The 14,947-nt window shown below is 38.2% G+C and overlaps 1 protein-coding gene and 1 long non-coding RNA gene across 2 annotated transcripts; one reads left to right on the top strand and one right to left on the bottom strand.

The window, feature by feature from the left end:
* Positions 1-342: 342 nt before the first annotated feature.
* On the bottom strand, positions 343-14,178 carry naalad2 (N-acetylated alpha-linked acidic dipeptidase 2). The gene is made up of 20 exons (XM_080890059.1): positions 13,945-14,178; positions 13,279-13,384; positions 12,619-12,805; positions 11,469-11,570; positions 11,260-11,385; positions 10,978-11,058; positions 10,720-10,825; positions 9,894-9,987; positions 9,627-9,722; positions 9,071-9,156; positions 8,733-8,852; positions 8,571-8,653; positions 8,434-8,497; positions 8,278-8,345; positions 8,086-8,177; positions 6,659-6,749; positions 3,002-3,266; positions 2,813-2,894; positions 2,555-2,647; positions 343-1,178 (listed from the first exon to the last, which is right to left on the bottom strand). The coding sequence occupies exons 1-20, from the start codon at positions 14,024-14,026 to the stop codon at positions 989-991; spliced, it is 2,214 nt and encodes a 737-aa protein (XP_080746185.1). The 5' UTR covers positions 14,027-14,178; the 3' UTR covers positions 343-988.
* Positions 3,275-6,652, top strand: LOC308401711. Its single transcript, XR_013972596.1, has 3 exons — positions 3,275-4,394; positions 4,765-4,857; positions 5,491-6,652. It is a non-coding gene; the product is annotated as an uncharacterized lncRNA (long non-coding RNA).
* Positions 14,179-14,947: the final 769 nt, after the last annotated feature.

Here is a 14,947-nt window from a genome sequence, read left to right as displayed (position 1 = left end):
AAGTTATCTCTTTGATATTTTTCTCTAATCCCAAAAAGATTGATTCTGTTCATCTGGATTTAGCGTTTTCAGTGGCAGAAACATTTCAAGTCACTTGGATAAGTTTCGAGTCACTTATCCAAGTGACTTGATAAGTCACTTATCAAGTCACTTGGATAAGTGACTCAAAATGTTTCTCCCACCGGATTTCCTTACCTGGATGATTGAGCATGCATCAAGACATTTTTCTCTAATGAGTATGTGTTGTTGTCAGCCTCCACAATATGGAATTCATGTGTTATTTCTGTGCATTCTCTTTAGGTGTCCTTATACAAAAATCACACAAAGAAGTCACAAAAGATATTTATGAGTGTAAGAACACCAATGTTGTTTCCAGTTAACACAGTATCAGATTTATTCACCCTAACTGTATGGATTATATTTTATATTATTATTTGTGAAATTATTGTCATATTTTTGCCTTTACACTGTAACTTTTCCTGATTGTCACTTAAGCTTTTTTTTTTTTTTTTTACAACTGTTCGAATGTCTGGGCTTCATTGCCTCGTAATGTCATCCCTTGTATGTCATAACTTTGACAGCTCAGCGTTTTAAACATAGGATAAATGTTTGACAGTGTTTCCACAACATGAGATCATTTTATCATGCAATAAACTTTGCTGTGTACCTTTCATTTGAGTAAATTTGTCAAAAAAATCTGCGTGCATAACTAAAATCAGTGATCTTTGTGCCCACATGTGAAGAGTTGAGTGGACTTGTAATCACAAATATTATTACAAAACATTAAAAAAACAGATTTATTTGTGGAGCCACATCATAAAACAGAAACCTGAAAAAGTACAAAGATTTCTCAAGCTTTGATGAAGCATTTCACATTGTTCTGCAGGTCTAGGTGTTCTGGAAAACATCCAGATAAACATGGATTCCCATGTGTGTTGAACTGGAGATCTTATAATTGTCAAATTAATTACACATTTTTATATTGTCTTCATGCAGGCGGTGTGAGGGTCATGGCAGCAGCGTGGACAGTGAAAGCTGCTATGCTGATCTGACGCTTGACTTCCTCCCAGGCCTTTGCTGGGTCAGCTGAGTTCTGAATGTCAAATAAAGCATCATAGATCCCAGGGAAAGACTCCCCTGCATATTTATTGTGGCTGCTGGGAGCAAAAATCACGTGCCTGAAAATAGAACAGATGAATTAAATGGAAGTGTATCGTTAGGGGAATGCACTCACTGGTATTTCAAGAGAAATACATGGGTGCTATTTTTGAAAAAAAGAAGTTCAAGAGTGGGAACAAGTAAAGAGGACAAGAGTCTTGACATCTACTGCCTCTCACAGTCAGCTGTGTTTTCAAATGTATAAATCTGAGAAGCAGTCATGCATACAGTTTAAAAGGATCAAAATAATATTTAAAATTTGTTTCAGGAGCCAAGAGTCTGAAGGACACTGTAGTTATCGTGTAATTATTAAAATATAATTATGAATGTTTATAAAAAAGAGTGACAGCTGTCTGCACGAAAACATCACATGACAGAATTTATAAATACTTCTAAAAAATCTAGAAACTACTACACAGTATTTGTGCCATTTAGCATTTTCTTTTTACTGTTAAATGCACACATAGGATGACTAAACCAAGGTAAACTTGGCTAGTCTTGGGTTTAAAATATCACATTTAGAAAAGAGTGAAATTTTCTAATGTACAGCATAGATACAGAATATATTCAGTGACAAGGACCACAGACGAAGCAGTTTTAAAGATTATCTGTCTTGTGAGGTACCCAGTAGCACAAGTGTTTTATTGGAGACTCATATGACATAGGAGCCCATCCCAAAGTGTACTTTGAGACTGGATCGGTAAACCATAGAGCTGAGCTGCACTATGTTTAAATTCACAGAAATAGAGGGTGAAGTGGACATCCCAGAAAGCCCAATGAGATGCAATGACTGTTACACTTTTCTCATAATAGCTGTTTTCTCAATTTAATGCTTCGTAGTTTCACATGTTATGCCTTGTAAATGTAAACCAAAGAAATAAATCATTCTGTTCTAAGCAGCCACAGTAAGGTGGTGACAACACTAACAAGGCTGCTCAATCTTGAGAAGCTGCAATTTAAAAACGTTGCTACTGCATAGACTACTGCTTTGTGATGTATTAGTTTTAAGAAATCTTCTTTTGGCTGCTCCCTTTAGGGGTGACAACAGCAGATCATCTGCCTCCTTCTGCCTCCATCTCTAGTATCCTCATCTGTCACACCACCTCACTGCATGTCCTCTTTCACTACATGCTTAAATCTTCCCCATCATTCCTCTCCTCCCCAGAGCATTGCCTCCACCTGCCCAGGTATTCTCAAAGAATAATACAATGCTACAGACATGTTTTGCAAAATTTGTGAAATTTAAAAAAAATGAATTAATCTAGATCAATCTTACTGCTCATAATAATGCTAACTCAGTCCATGCTGCTAACTAATGGGCAGTATACTGAGGTGTAGCTGTAAAACAATGCAAAAAAATAGAAAAATGTTTTTTGTGTGTTTGTGAGAAACTAACCTGTAGAAAGGTCTGCCAGGTAAGCCCAGAGGGTCTATAAAGGCTCTCTCCAAGTACATAAGCTGATCATTCATGATTCGTAGCTGAAGAGGACTGCACATACAAAAAAATACTATTACACCTCCATCTGAATTTCACTACATGTCAAGTCTCAAGACACATTTCAAGGACTGTATACAGTAGAAACATGCAGAAAAGTATAGTGAAGCTTTTGATTAAGACGCCTGAAATTTTTAACACGTTAAACACAATTCGTACTCCGCTTTGTTGAGAGTCTGAAGGCGCTCGTGGAAATCCCTGGCTGCAACAGTGAAGTTCTCGACTGCAGAAAAGAGGGAATCTAGAGAAAATAGATACAATTAAAAAGTGTGCACCACATATACTGTGACAGCACTTCTGCAATCTTTGGGTCATGACATTATTGTATTAACAGTGACCATAACTCACCAAATGACACCTTATACATCTCCATTTCCACTAAGTTCTTCTGGGCCAGCTGTGCTATGCTCTGTGCATATTTCCTCAGTGAATCTGCATACTCATTAACATCCAGAGGGAGCAGCTGGGAGTCAGCCAACAGGAAGATGAGTGCACCTCTCACCTGGGCCACCGCCTGAAGCCTCTTAAACGAGGGGTCGTAGAACTTCTCCACGATCTCGAAGGTTTCATACACACTGTGATAGACTGGATAGCTACTGTAGCGCTCTGTTTTCTGAATAGACACATAAAATACTTCACCATGAGTCCATGCTTGCTCACAGTTACTTAACCTCTACAATAAAGACCCTTCAGTCACCTCTTATTCTCACTAAGATACTCCACCCTTTGGTAAAGCCAAACTTTCAATAACATCGATCTTGAATAAAACACAGTAGATTTACATTGTAGTAGAAAATAAAAATGCAAATATAAAGAACTCTGGATATACAAACGCTTACACTATGAATACAGCAAAAGCACATAGCCATATACACTCAAAAAAGTGAAATTTGGTGGTTATTGCATTTACAACACTCTAACATGTAATTTGAACACAATGAATTTATGTTTCTAAGGTGAACGTAATAAAATCATATAAGATCTACAAGAAATTTACCAACTTAGCGCCTCTTAAATTTATTCTTGTTGATATGACATGATAAAATCTAACAAGAGTGGTTAGCTGCCTTAAAGACTCGCGATATCACAAGATCACGTGAGATTCTAAACAACAAGAGGCAGGAAAGCACATGGTTTGCTTCACGGTCATCTTGGAAAGGTAAGAGTGAATCTATCTTCATCCATCTTGATGAAAATACTTTTTGCACAAAGGTATCATTAGTTTGTCGATTCTTTTCAGTTCTATTTATTCACATTTGTTTTTTTGTTTTTTAAAAAAAAAATCTGTTTGTTTATGCCATTCTAGCTAGCTAACACGTTAGTGCAAGAATATAGCACAATGTCATGCTAGCATGATAGCCTAATATGAAAGACTTAGCTACTCCAAATATAGATATTGTTTATAACTTAACCTCTGCACATAAGCTAGTTTGGCTCTACCACAGAGACTGTTGTGATAAATTTACATTTTACGTGTGGGTTGTTGAAATTTGTAAGTTTGTAAGTTGCAACTGATGGACAGTGGTTTATTTAACAATTTATGTGTTTTTAGTACACTGAGGAGGAAAGACAAAACATGAACAGATATGTTTTCCTGTTTTTTAATTTTTTTGAAATTTAATATTTTTCTACTTAATAAACTTGGAGACTTGCAGTTCCCTCCTGTAAAGATAATAAATGTTTAATCTTATCAGGTGGTGAAAGGTCTGGAGAGCTGGCAGGCCAGTTCATCAAATTCATGGTGAGCTAATATTTTTCTTAAAAATTATCACATTCCCATGTTAAAAATGTAATATATTCATTTGTAGGTGACATATAGTTTTGAGACCAAGAAAACATTGCATTCTGATTTTATGTACACATCATCTAAACTTTCTTGAATTGGGGGTATGGCATGATTAAATTAATACACAAATTACAAAACAATATTAAAATGACAGACTTGTCTAAAATGCATAAATACTATTTGAAAAGATTAAGACCGTAAAACAATAGCCTCTGTATTTCTCACAAATTCCTGGTAATTCAACTAAAAGCTCTTTAATCCCACTGCTAGGTCGTTGAGATGGATTTCCGTATATATTTGTTTTTTTCCCCCTCTGTGTATAAAGACTGATGCTGTTGAAATCAGAAGAGAATACATCGCCAAAGGTCTTTGCGTGTACCTGAATGAAGATCCTGAGAAGCTGGTGAAGAATTACCTGGTATGTTAACTTGCCTGTATCCTTAACTAAGGAGATGATCAAAGATAAGCTTGAACTACATACAAAAAGTTTCAGGGGATGGGGTTTTCCTATAAATTACCGGTGGCTGTAAAAAATACCTTTTAAAATAGGAAAAGTAAGAGCTTTAAGTTTCTCACTGGATACTACACACACCATTCTTGAGTGTTTTATACTATCATTATTATAATATCATTATAATAACCTCATTCATACACACATTCATACAAGATTTTTATGTAACATTTACACTTCAATGGATGTATCAGGAGCAACTTGGGGTTCAGTATGTTACCCATTGATAGTTTTAGTATCAGATTAGAGAAGCCAGGGATTAAACCAGTAGACAACTTGCTCTACCTCCTGTGCCACAGTCACCCCTATCACAAGATTTTGAAAGACAGGACATTGTTGAGGTATTGAATGAACTTCTCATGAGTCAGGAAAAATATCGGGCAGTCATTTTTGATTACATTTACATTATTATAAGGCTTGAATGAATAAAGCTTTTAGGTATTTTACATTAATGTAAAACAGATATTTACTTTTAAAACTGTTTGCAATGGACATTAGTGAGAAATCATTATCTTTTTTTTGTTTGTTTTATTGTCACAGGAAGTTGATAAAAAGCATCGCCACTGCCATAGCAGAGACAGTCTTTGGAATCTGTGTCATTCGGTCAGAGGGTGCGGAGCCTGGCGATGACCCTCAGGATGTTGTGATTGTTCTAGAGGGGGTGGAAGTGATGGGTGAGTTGGGCAATGTAGTTTTTGCAGTGACAATGTTGCTTGGTCTGGTCTATTCACTGAACCTGAGCTACCCTCTGGAACTCAGGTACACCTTTGAGGTCCTGCAGAAGATTCTTATGGAATTAGATGCACACGAACTATCCAACAGCACACAAAGTACAGGTTCTCAAAACACTATTTTCTCGTTGAGAAATGTTCCCATTACAACAGCTACACCATGTATCTGGACCATGAACCTAAAATAATTGCAGATATTTTCTTTTTTGAAAGTGCATCTGTTGACCTTCAAAGTAGTTGTATTGGTCATCGAAAAATCACCTGCTTCAGCCATTCATTGTTGTTAAAAAATTGTTTTAACAGGTTAACTTTCCACTTTGTCCACTACTTTTTTTCTGTTATGTAACTTGTACTTGCATTTCATGTATTCTTTATACATTATGTGAAATTTGCTATAAATTCAATAAATTGGAGAAAACAAAAAGATGTGTATGACAAATTTTTATTTACCTTTTAGATGTAATAGTGAAATGTATGTTAACCAGACTCTAGACTTTGTTAAATGCTCCAAAAAATTACTCTTTAAATTAACTTAAAATAATCATGGAAAGAATTTCCACGTGATTAAATTGCTTTCTATTAGCATTAAAGACTTGTGTTGGAATAACTTAATTTGTATGAGTTGGTTCAACTCAATTAACTTAAGCTGGGACCAAATTTAGTAAATTAGTTGGAGAAAACCTACTGAATTGAGTTGGAACAAAACTCTTTAAGTTGGATCAACACTATTAAAATATATTGGATCAAAATGCAGTAAATACGTTGATTCATCAATCTTTAATTAAGTTGATCCAACTTGAGTGCATTAAGTTGGAGTAACAGAATTGCATAATGCTAAAATAAAGCAATTTAATCACGTGGAAATTCTTTCCATGATTTTTTTATGTTCATTTAAAGAGTTATTTTTTTGAGTGTACCTTAATTGTGGTAAAAACAAATAACTATATGGATAAATGTGGGAGTGCAGCATGTCTCACCGTGTTCTTGGTGTATCGAGCTCTGCCTGAAGCAATTCCCAGACGGATAAAATAGGCCTCGAAATCACTGCCTGACCCAAGTTTACTGATCCTACGAAACACCAGGATTGAGCCATATAAATGAAAAATGAGTGAGACGCCTCATATTCAAAATTTAACTTAACCTCCTAAGACCCAAACTCTTCCATGGCATGCATTTTTTTTTTTAATTTGGGCATATTGGGACCCAATGTATGTAAAAACAAAGAATCAGCAGATTTTTTTAACCTGATTTTTGTTTCTAAGAAAAATGAGAGCCACAAATGAGGATATTTGTTTTAAATTTTGATAAAACAGAAGCAGCATAATGTCCTCGTAAATGGATATCAGGCCCTTGTACTGCAAAATTTTGTATTTTGGTCTAGACAACCAAAAATGTGATGTCCACATATGTGGTCCTAGGAGGTTAAAGCTAACTTACAAACACTAAAAGACTAGACTGAATAGATACGGCTTTTAAGTAGAATGCATATGCACTCGTTGGACATTTTATAAGGTACACTTTGCAAAGTACTCAGTTTGACCTTCTGTCTTCAGAAAAAGTTGCTTTCTAACATGGAGTGTTATCTTTCTGGAATCAACCGTCAGAATCCCTTTTTTTATTAGCATGATCAGAAACAATACTCAGGTAGACTGTGGTGTTTAAACGATGCTCTGTTGGTACTGAAGAGCCCAAAGCGAAAAATAATGTCCCCCACATAATTACATCATCACCAGCCTGAAATGTTCACAAAAGGCCAAATCAAGCCATGATTTCATGTTTTTAATACCAACTTCTGACCCTACCATCCATCCAAACAGCTAAATTTAGACTCATCTGACCAGCAAACATTCTTCCAATCTTCTACTGTCCAGTTTTGGTGACCCCATGTTGTTAGCTAACATGACTCACATCTGGTGTGGTCTTCTGCTGCCGTAGACCATCTTCTTTATTAAGAATTCATTTATTGTGAATCTTGTGCATACCTTGGTTGTAAAAAATGGTGCTCTGAGTAACTGTAGCCTTCCTGTCAGCTGGAAGCAGTCATTCGCCTCTGATCCCTGCAATCAACAAGGCACTTTCTCCCAGAGAACTGCTGCCCAGTACATATTTTCTCTTTTTGGGACCATCCTCTGTAAACCCTAGAGATGGTTGTGTGGGAAAATCCCAGTATATCAGCAGTTTCTGAAATACTCAGACCAGCCCATCTGACACCAACAAACACACCACATTCAAAGTTACTTAAGCTTTGGAAGGTTGTCTACATGCCTAAATGCATTTATTTGCTATACCTGTTCTGGCCGGTTAGTGCGTCTTACACAATGTGCCCAAATGGCAACATTTTTTACTGTTGCTTATTAATAATAATGCTTATTATCCTATTTTGTCTAACTTTGTAGCTTTCTACCTGGGTGCATCACGGTCATTTGTCCAGTTGTCCCTCTTATGCCAGCTCTTATACAGAGATACTCCCTCTTCTCCTTCTTCTGGACTGGGTATCTGCTCCAAAACATGAAAACAGATGACCTCAGGGTCGACAGAAGAAGATGCTTGGACAAGCATCATATACTCAGATCTGTGGTAGTTTAAATCTGTCCACCTGCTTCGTGATGTCATACACCAAAGTATGCAGTGATGGAGTGCAGTCAACCCTCAGAGTGTACATACCTGGAGTTTAAAAAGACATTTACACATACAAATAAAACCAGAAACAACCTGGCACTAAGTCATTTTTTCAACAGAAAAGCATTCTCACCCTCTATTGCAGAGTCTGCATTGATGTAGGCCACAGCTCTCTCCTGCAGAAGCCTGGCATTATCCTGACGAGAAGAGTGAAGTGAGATAATTCTGTGTGTTTTAAATATAGTGTGTGTACATTTGCATATACGGTACCTCTGCCCATTCTGTAGATCCCAGCAGTCCAAACTCCTCTGCATCCCAGCTGGCAAATATTATAGTCCTCCTTGGCCTCCAGCCTACACACACAAACAGATGTCAATGAATCCTGAGTATTAATACAGTAATTATTTCATTCACTCACTGGGAAAATCATACCTGTACTTAGCAGCCTGCCAGCACTCCTGACAGTTTCATGGACCACTGCTGCGCCAGACATGGGATCGATTCCTCCAAACACCCAGGCATCGCGGTGCCCTCCGAGAATCACATACCTGTCTACACAAACCCACCAACAGCACATGTAGCAAGAGATGTTAAATAAAAAAGACACTAAGTCACTGTTTTAATGTCTCTGAACAGACAAACAAAAGTCAAGCTGTATTTTCATTCCTATATATCGTACTGTATGCAGACATCGAATTTGTTTGTGTATCCACGCTGCGGTCTGCACGTCAATGCTAATTGTGTGATGCAGAATGAAGGGTTTCTGGTACCTGGCTCCTGAGCTCCTCTAATCTTTCCAATGACGTTGTAGATTCTGGTTACCTGGTTGTTAGTGTGGATGTTCATACGCACCTTCCTGAGAGAGGCAGATTGAGGAATGAGTGATACATGCAAAGGTATTAAGACACAAACAGACCAAAATAATTTAACAGGAAATTACTGGTGCAAAAACCTGGGGATCATGCCTGGGGTATAAGTTTCAACACACACAAAATGCTATTATTTAAGTTTGTTTTATAATGAATGGCCTCAGAACAACTTTAAACTGCAGCTCAAAATTTTGGTCTGCTAGGAACAGCTGATTTGATTTGTTGTGTGCATTTAGTTATGTCTCTCACACACAGGCGGTACAAAGGCCTCCATTGTATTTCAGTTGGCTTGATGCCACTGGGTCACAGAATGTGAACAAGAGCAACAAAAAGAAGAGACAAACACTAAAAACAGACTGGAGACTGGACTGAAGTGGCAGAGGAAGAACAGCCAGCGGGAGAGGAAAGGGGTTTAGTATGAAAATGTGAAGGATTTAAGCTTTAGACAAGAACTTACTGGCTCTTAAATTCATCTGTAAAGCCTGGACCAATCCTATAGGAGACGTTCAGAGCTCCCTTCCAATTGTTGGGTGGAATCTCTCCTCCCATGTTACTGTAACATGAAAAATTATTTACAAATTCACTAGCAATGTCATCCAGGGGCCTCCAGTGAAATGTATCATTTGTTACCTTAAACTCCAGATGGAAGTGAAAGTGAAAACAATGCTCTAATAAATTGGTCATTATTACCAAGTGTTTGAAATGGAAAAAAAAAAATTCATACTTCAGAAGACGAAAAGCGTCGTGGAAGCCAATTGGATGCACAGGGATTTTGGGAAGTCCTACTCCATCCTCTGGGCTGAATCTGTAGGTGTATTCTGCAGGAGAGGAAACTATGTTGTTAGGTAAACTCTATGTAGAATAGTGGTCAGAAGTTTACTTATAGTCTTCATGGGCATAAATATTATGGTAATTTGGGGCTTTGAATGATTTCTTTGAACTGTTAACAAAAAAGAACTATGTGCACAAGTTTTAAAATATCTTGGATTTTTCTAATCTAATCTAATCTAATCATAAACTCAAATTATACACATAGGGTCAAAAGTATATATACTGTACATCCCCACTAATATTTGGTTAAATGTTTCTTAGCAAGTTGTTCCTCAACCAGATGCGTTTGGTGGCCATCAACAACTTTCTGGTGTAATTCTGGCTCGATATTGGTTGATTTCTTGGCACAGACTCTGCCTTTAAGCATAGCCCATACAAGAAAAACAACAAATTTAACTGAACTTGATCAGTTCTGATAAGAGAGTGGTCAATTATCCAGTCATAAATATGGCAGAAACTTGTTGATGGCTACCAAAAGTTTCTAGTTAGGGTCCAACTTACGCAACAGTTAATATATTAAATACTTCTGACCCTGTACGTGAAAGTTTGAGTAACTGTGTGAATTAGAGAAAAATTCAAGATCACTTAAAACTTGTATACCTAATTCTTCTTCTTTAAAGTCATTAAAGGTGCTTCAAAGAAATCATTAAAAGCCCCAAATTACTATGACATCCATGCTCATGATGAGAGTACAGACTCTAGCGCATGGCAGCGCCCACCTTTAGCAGGGTACCCTGGTGTGAGCGGGTCTCCTGCTCCATTCAGGTTGAGAACATTTCCTCTCTGAACTCCTCTGCCAGGTAGGTTCCAGCCGTCGGGGTAGGGCTGCAAGTAAACAAATTCTAAAATGCTAATTCTTACATTTTTGTCCTGACGTGCCAGTGGTCAGACTGTGATTTCAAGAAAAGGTTAATCACAAATTAATTGCAGTTGTTTGTAGATATTGTCACTGCATCGTGGCTTTTTAAAATTCCCACCTGGATTCCATCAGCCCAGTAATCTGCTGGGTCTGAGAACATAATGATCCCTTTTGCTCTGGCTAACACGGCGTTCTTCACCTGGCAGACAGACAGGGTGAGAGGCAGAGAGGGAGCTGTGGGTTATTTTGAAGAAAAAGTGTCATGTTTCTTCTCAACCAGTCATCACATAATCAGATGACTGATGTGACGCTGACAGAGTGCATTAATCGCTTAAAGATGAATGAAAATTTAAACATTTTTGGCATATTTTGAAATTTACCAGGAAAACACTTTTCTTACCTTATTGCCTCTGAATATTTTTCCATATCTGACAATGACAATCTTCCCTGTCACATTGATGCCCATCTCCCTTTGTAACTGAGAAAAGTCTTCTGTGCGACCATAGTTGACATACACCAGGTCCCCCTGAAGAGAAACAAAGGAGAAGCAAAGGCCTCGGGTGCCTGTTTTAATATTATAATTGTTCGTGTGTACACATGTTTGTTTACCTCAGGCTGTCCTTTGGCAGAAAAAGCACTGTATGGAGGTACGATGTTGGAAATATCTTCATAACCCTGTGGAACCGGCTCAGCCAAGGAAGTGTTAAAAACCTGAGAGAGTAAAGACAGACGAGGCTGAACTAAACTGGATTAGAACAGCTGAGGAAACTCTTTCCTCGCTTCCATCAGAAGCTGGTCAGCTGTGAACTCAGCTTTGATCTTGTCAAAAAGTAAAAACACACGACAATGGTTGTCTGGACTAGATTGCAAAGCATCTAAAAAAGAGCAGAGTTAACCAACACAGAAGCAGAAGCCTCCCTTTGATGTAAACCATAAGCAAATACACCAACAGCAGAAAATAAAGGATGACAGTATAAACTGGACGCTTTTGGGTCCTTATGTATATAGAGCACAGGACCACACGACTCCTGCTTGTTATGGTGTGAAGCACCTCTGTCGTACAAGCTCAATCTGACTTCCTGAAATAATTTCCAGGCTTCAGACATTTAGCTGCTCTGATTGCTTTTAAACTCCTTAATGCATCCAAACCAGCTGATATACAACAGTGCACCAATACTGTTTTTCTGTGTTGTATCATTATCAGACACTCACAGAGGTTTATCTCACACCGAGACCTTAAAAGGACCTTGGACTCAAACAACTAAGTCTTGCATTTCTGTGGTGAAGACTATCAGAAGGGTGGGGGAGGAGAGGAGAGGGGGGTTGAAGTAATATGTTACTGTGTGTCTTTTCTACATGCAGTCAGCAACTTTGTTACCTCTCCAGATACAGTGAGAAGTAGTAAGAGGTCTGAACGTTCAAATGCATGGGAAAATCACAAGAGGCTTTTTATTCTTGAGGTGGTGAAATGGATTAGTGTCACTAAATGTGTCCCACTGTGTGAAGTACAAATGAATCCAAAGTGGTTCCACTATCTGAACACAAGACATGAAAATGGTTGTTTTACAGACTATGAAATGAAATGACTATGACTTCCATCCTAATGCTATAAAAACAGAAATATTGCACCAGACACAAGTAGAGGTTTGGGGAGGTATGCATCATATAGAAAGGTTGCACAACAATTTGCATGCTGTCTTTTTGAATCAATGTTGCATCAACATGCACTTTCAGTACACATTTTTCCAGCACACTGTACCTCATTGCCAAGGTGATCAACAATTGAGATGTAATTTGGTTGTGACTCATTGGGATAGGACAAGAGGACATCATATGGCACCATCTCCACTGAGTCTATTCCAAACATCTGCCACTCTTTCATGATCTGCTCCGCATACTTCAGGTTCTGCTCTGTGCCTGCCAGGTGAGGGAGTTGTGTAAATTTCCTGTGGAGAGGATGCTGATGGTTACAGTGGCACTGTTATGTGAAGAATAGCACCTTGAACTGAATACATAAAAAATAAATGTAAAGAAAATTATTACATGCATTCAAGGCTGATACATGATTTCACTTGAACGCAACATGATGCACATGCCCAGATGTTTTCACTCAACTGAAACAGTTCATGTTGCTATAGTTCACCTTCAGGTTCTTTGGATCAAAACTAGACTTCACAATAAAAAACTAAGTATTTAGTATCCAGCATGATTTCAGTACACTTTGCTGGAGTCCTCAGAGGTCTCAACAAACCACCTGGCACACCATGTTAGATTTGGGTGAGTCAGTGGGATGTCAGCGCCATGACTAGCACTGCTGTGTGACTACAAACATTGGAGCAGAGGGGGTCAAAAAGTCAACAGAGACCACTGCAAAACAGATTTACACAACAGATTTAGTATACTGGTGATCACTTTTTACCTGAGATGTTCTCTGATCTTATCTGCCTTCATTTCCTCCAAAAAATCCTTCAGGTAATGGCTGGAATCCGTGTGGTTTTGTGTGTTTGAAGGCTTTGCAAACCAGCCTACACATAGACAAATAGAGCACAAACAAGCATTGAGTGAGTTGTAACGGCATCACTTCTCTTAAGAAGCGAATTGTTACCACACACACTGTTATGTGTTTAAAATTGTTAGTTTAAAGAGGAAATAGAAGGCTATAGATGGACTATACTGGTTGTATTGGTGCTTGACAAAAGGTTGCCAATGTTATATTGTAAGGTTCGTTGGGTTTATGGAGTGAGTGTTAACCTGCTGTGAGCACAAAGACGTGAAATCTGTCAGTATGGTGACACTCAAGCTCTTCAAACTGTGCCATCACGAAGGGCACTAAGTACTTTAACAGTTCACATTAATCATTTTAGACAAATTCACAAAAACAAAACAAAAAAAAGCTTTATCTCCTTAAGCAGTGTATTTATTTAAGTCATTTAATTAACTCTCTCTGGTTTCTTCATTAATACCAGGACAGCTATGCTGTTGTTCCCCCAATAGCATTAGAGACTTCATTAAAAAGGAACAGAAAAGCACGCAGGCAATATCAATCAGTATACAGATAAAGCTAGGGTTGGCTTTACGAGCTTACCTATGCAGAAGCCCAGCACGAACAAAACTGTCACAATCACAATCCACTTGATCCACCGAATCCACCTGCTCTCTTTCCTCATTTTAAAACGGCACGGCTCCAACTTTTCCACACACGGACACAACTGACTCCACAGGGCACGCTTGCAGAGATAGCGATAGAGAGTAATTTGTTTGAGAACTGCACAGCGGGGGAATGGCAGAGTGAGGTGGAGTGTGATACACAGAGAGGGAGGGAGTGTGGTGGCTGACTGAAAGAGGCGGTGAGTGAAAACTTGGACAGGAATGCAAAGAAGAAACTAGTCATTAATGCTTGGCTTTGCCTGTGAGCTGATTGCTGTGCCGTGCACCTTGGCTGTTCCAGTGCTGACTCAGTTATTACTCAGTATAAAACAAGATAGCCACTCTGGATACTGTTTTCCTAGTGGGGGGTGGGGGTTAATGACACTAGTGGAGAAAAAAAGCAGAGGTTGGCTGAGTGAAAATGGAATAGCAGATACTAAATCACTTTCGGTCATGGGGGAAATTTGTAGGGCACTGAACACTTCTAGTCAGCAGACACTGATCCAGCTGAACAAACTTTAGCCCAGCATGCTCTTTCTGAACTCTCTCATAACCTCCATCAAAGTACCAAACCTGGAAATGTCTGATATTGGCCTTTTTAATAATAAAAATGTAATTAATCTCAAATAAAAGAAATAAAATGCACATTTCACCAGCTACAGAGGCTTTTATTTAGAAAGGAGGGATCTAACAAATCAGGTTAGTGAAACCCATTTCTGTCACACAATCAAAGGTATGATAGCTTTAATCCCTTTTCTACACATTGCTGAAATGTGAGCCGAGCTCCTACAGAGGGAAGCAGGTTATTAAGCACACGTTTATTTACTTTAAGATCCATATCAGCTAAAATTTCATGATTTCCTATTAGACCACTGTCTGTTGCTATTGATAGTCATGCATGTTTTCCCACAGCAAAGACTTGCATGCTCTGCTCTGCTTGA

This window comes from Rhamphochromis sp. 'chilingali', assembly GCF_963969265.1.
Source record: "Rhamphochromis sp. 'chilingali' genome assembly, chromosome: 8".
Classification (NCBI taxonomy): Eukaryota; Metazoa; Chordata; class Actinopteri; order Cichliformes; family Cichlidae; genus Rhamphochromis; species Rhamphochromis sp. 'chilingali'.
This window is presented reverse-complemented; position numbering and strand designations above follow the sequence as displayed.

Bases quoted from the DNA above. Each gene is read 5' to 3' on its own strand.
- naalad2 (XM_080890059.1), bottom strand. From the start codon at position 14,026: ATGAGGAAAGAGAGCAGGTGGATTCGGTGGATCAAGTGGATTGTGATT. The intron at 11,571-12,618 runs GTACAGTGTGCT...TTACTCTCTCAG, and splicing joins TTGATCACCTTGGCAATGAG to GTTTTTAACACTTCCTTGGC. The intron at 8,654-8,732 runs GTATGATTTTCC...TTGTGTGTGTAG, and splicing joins TGGCAGGCTGCTAAGTACAG to GCTGGAGGCCAAGGAGGACT.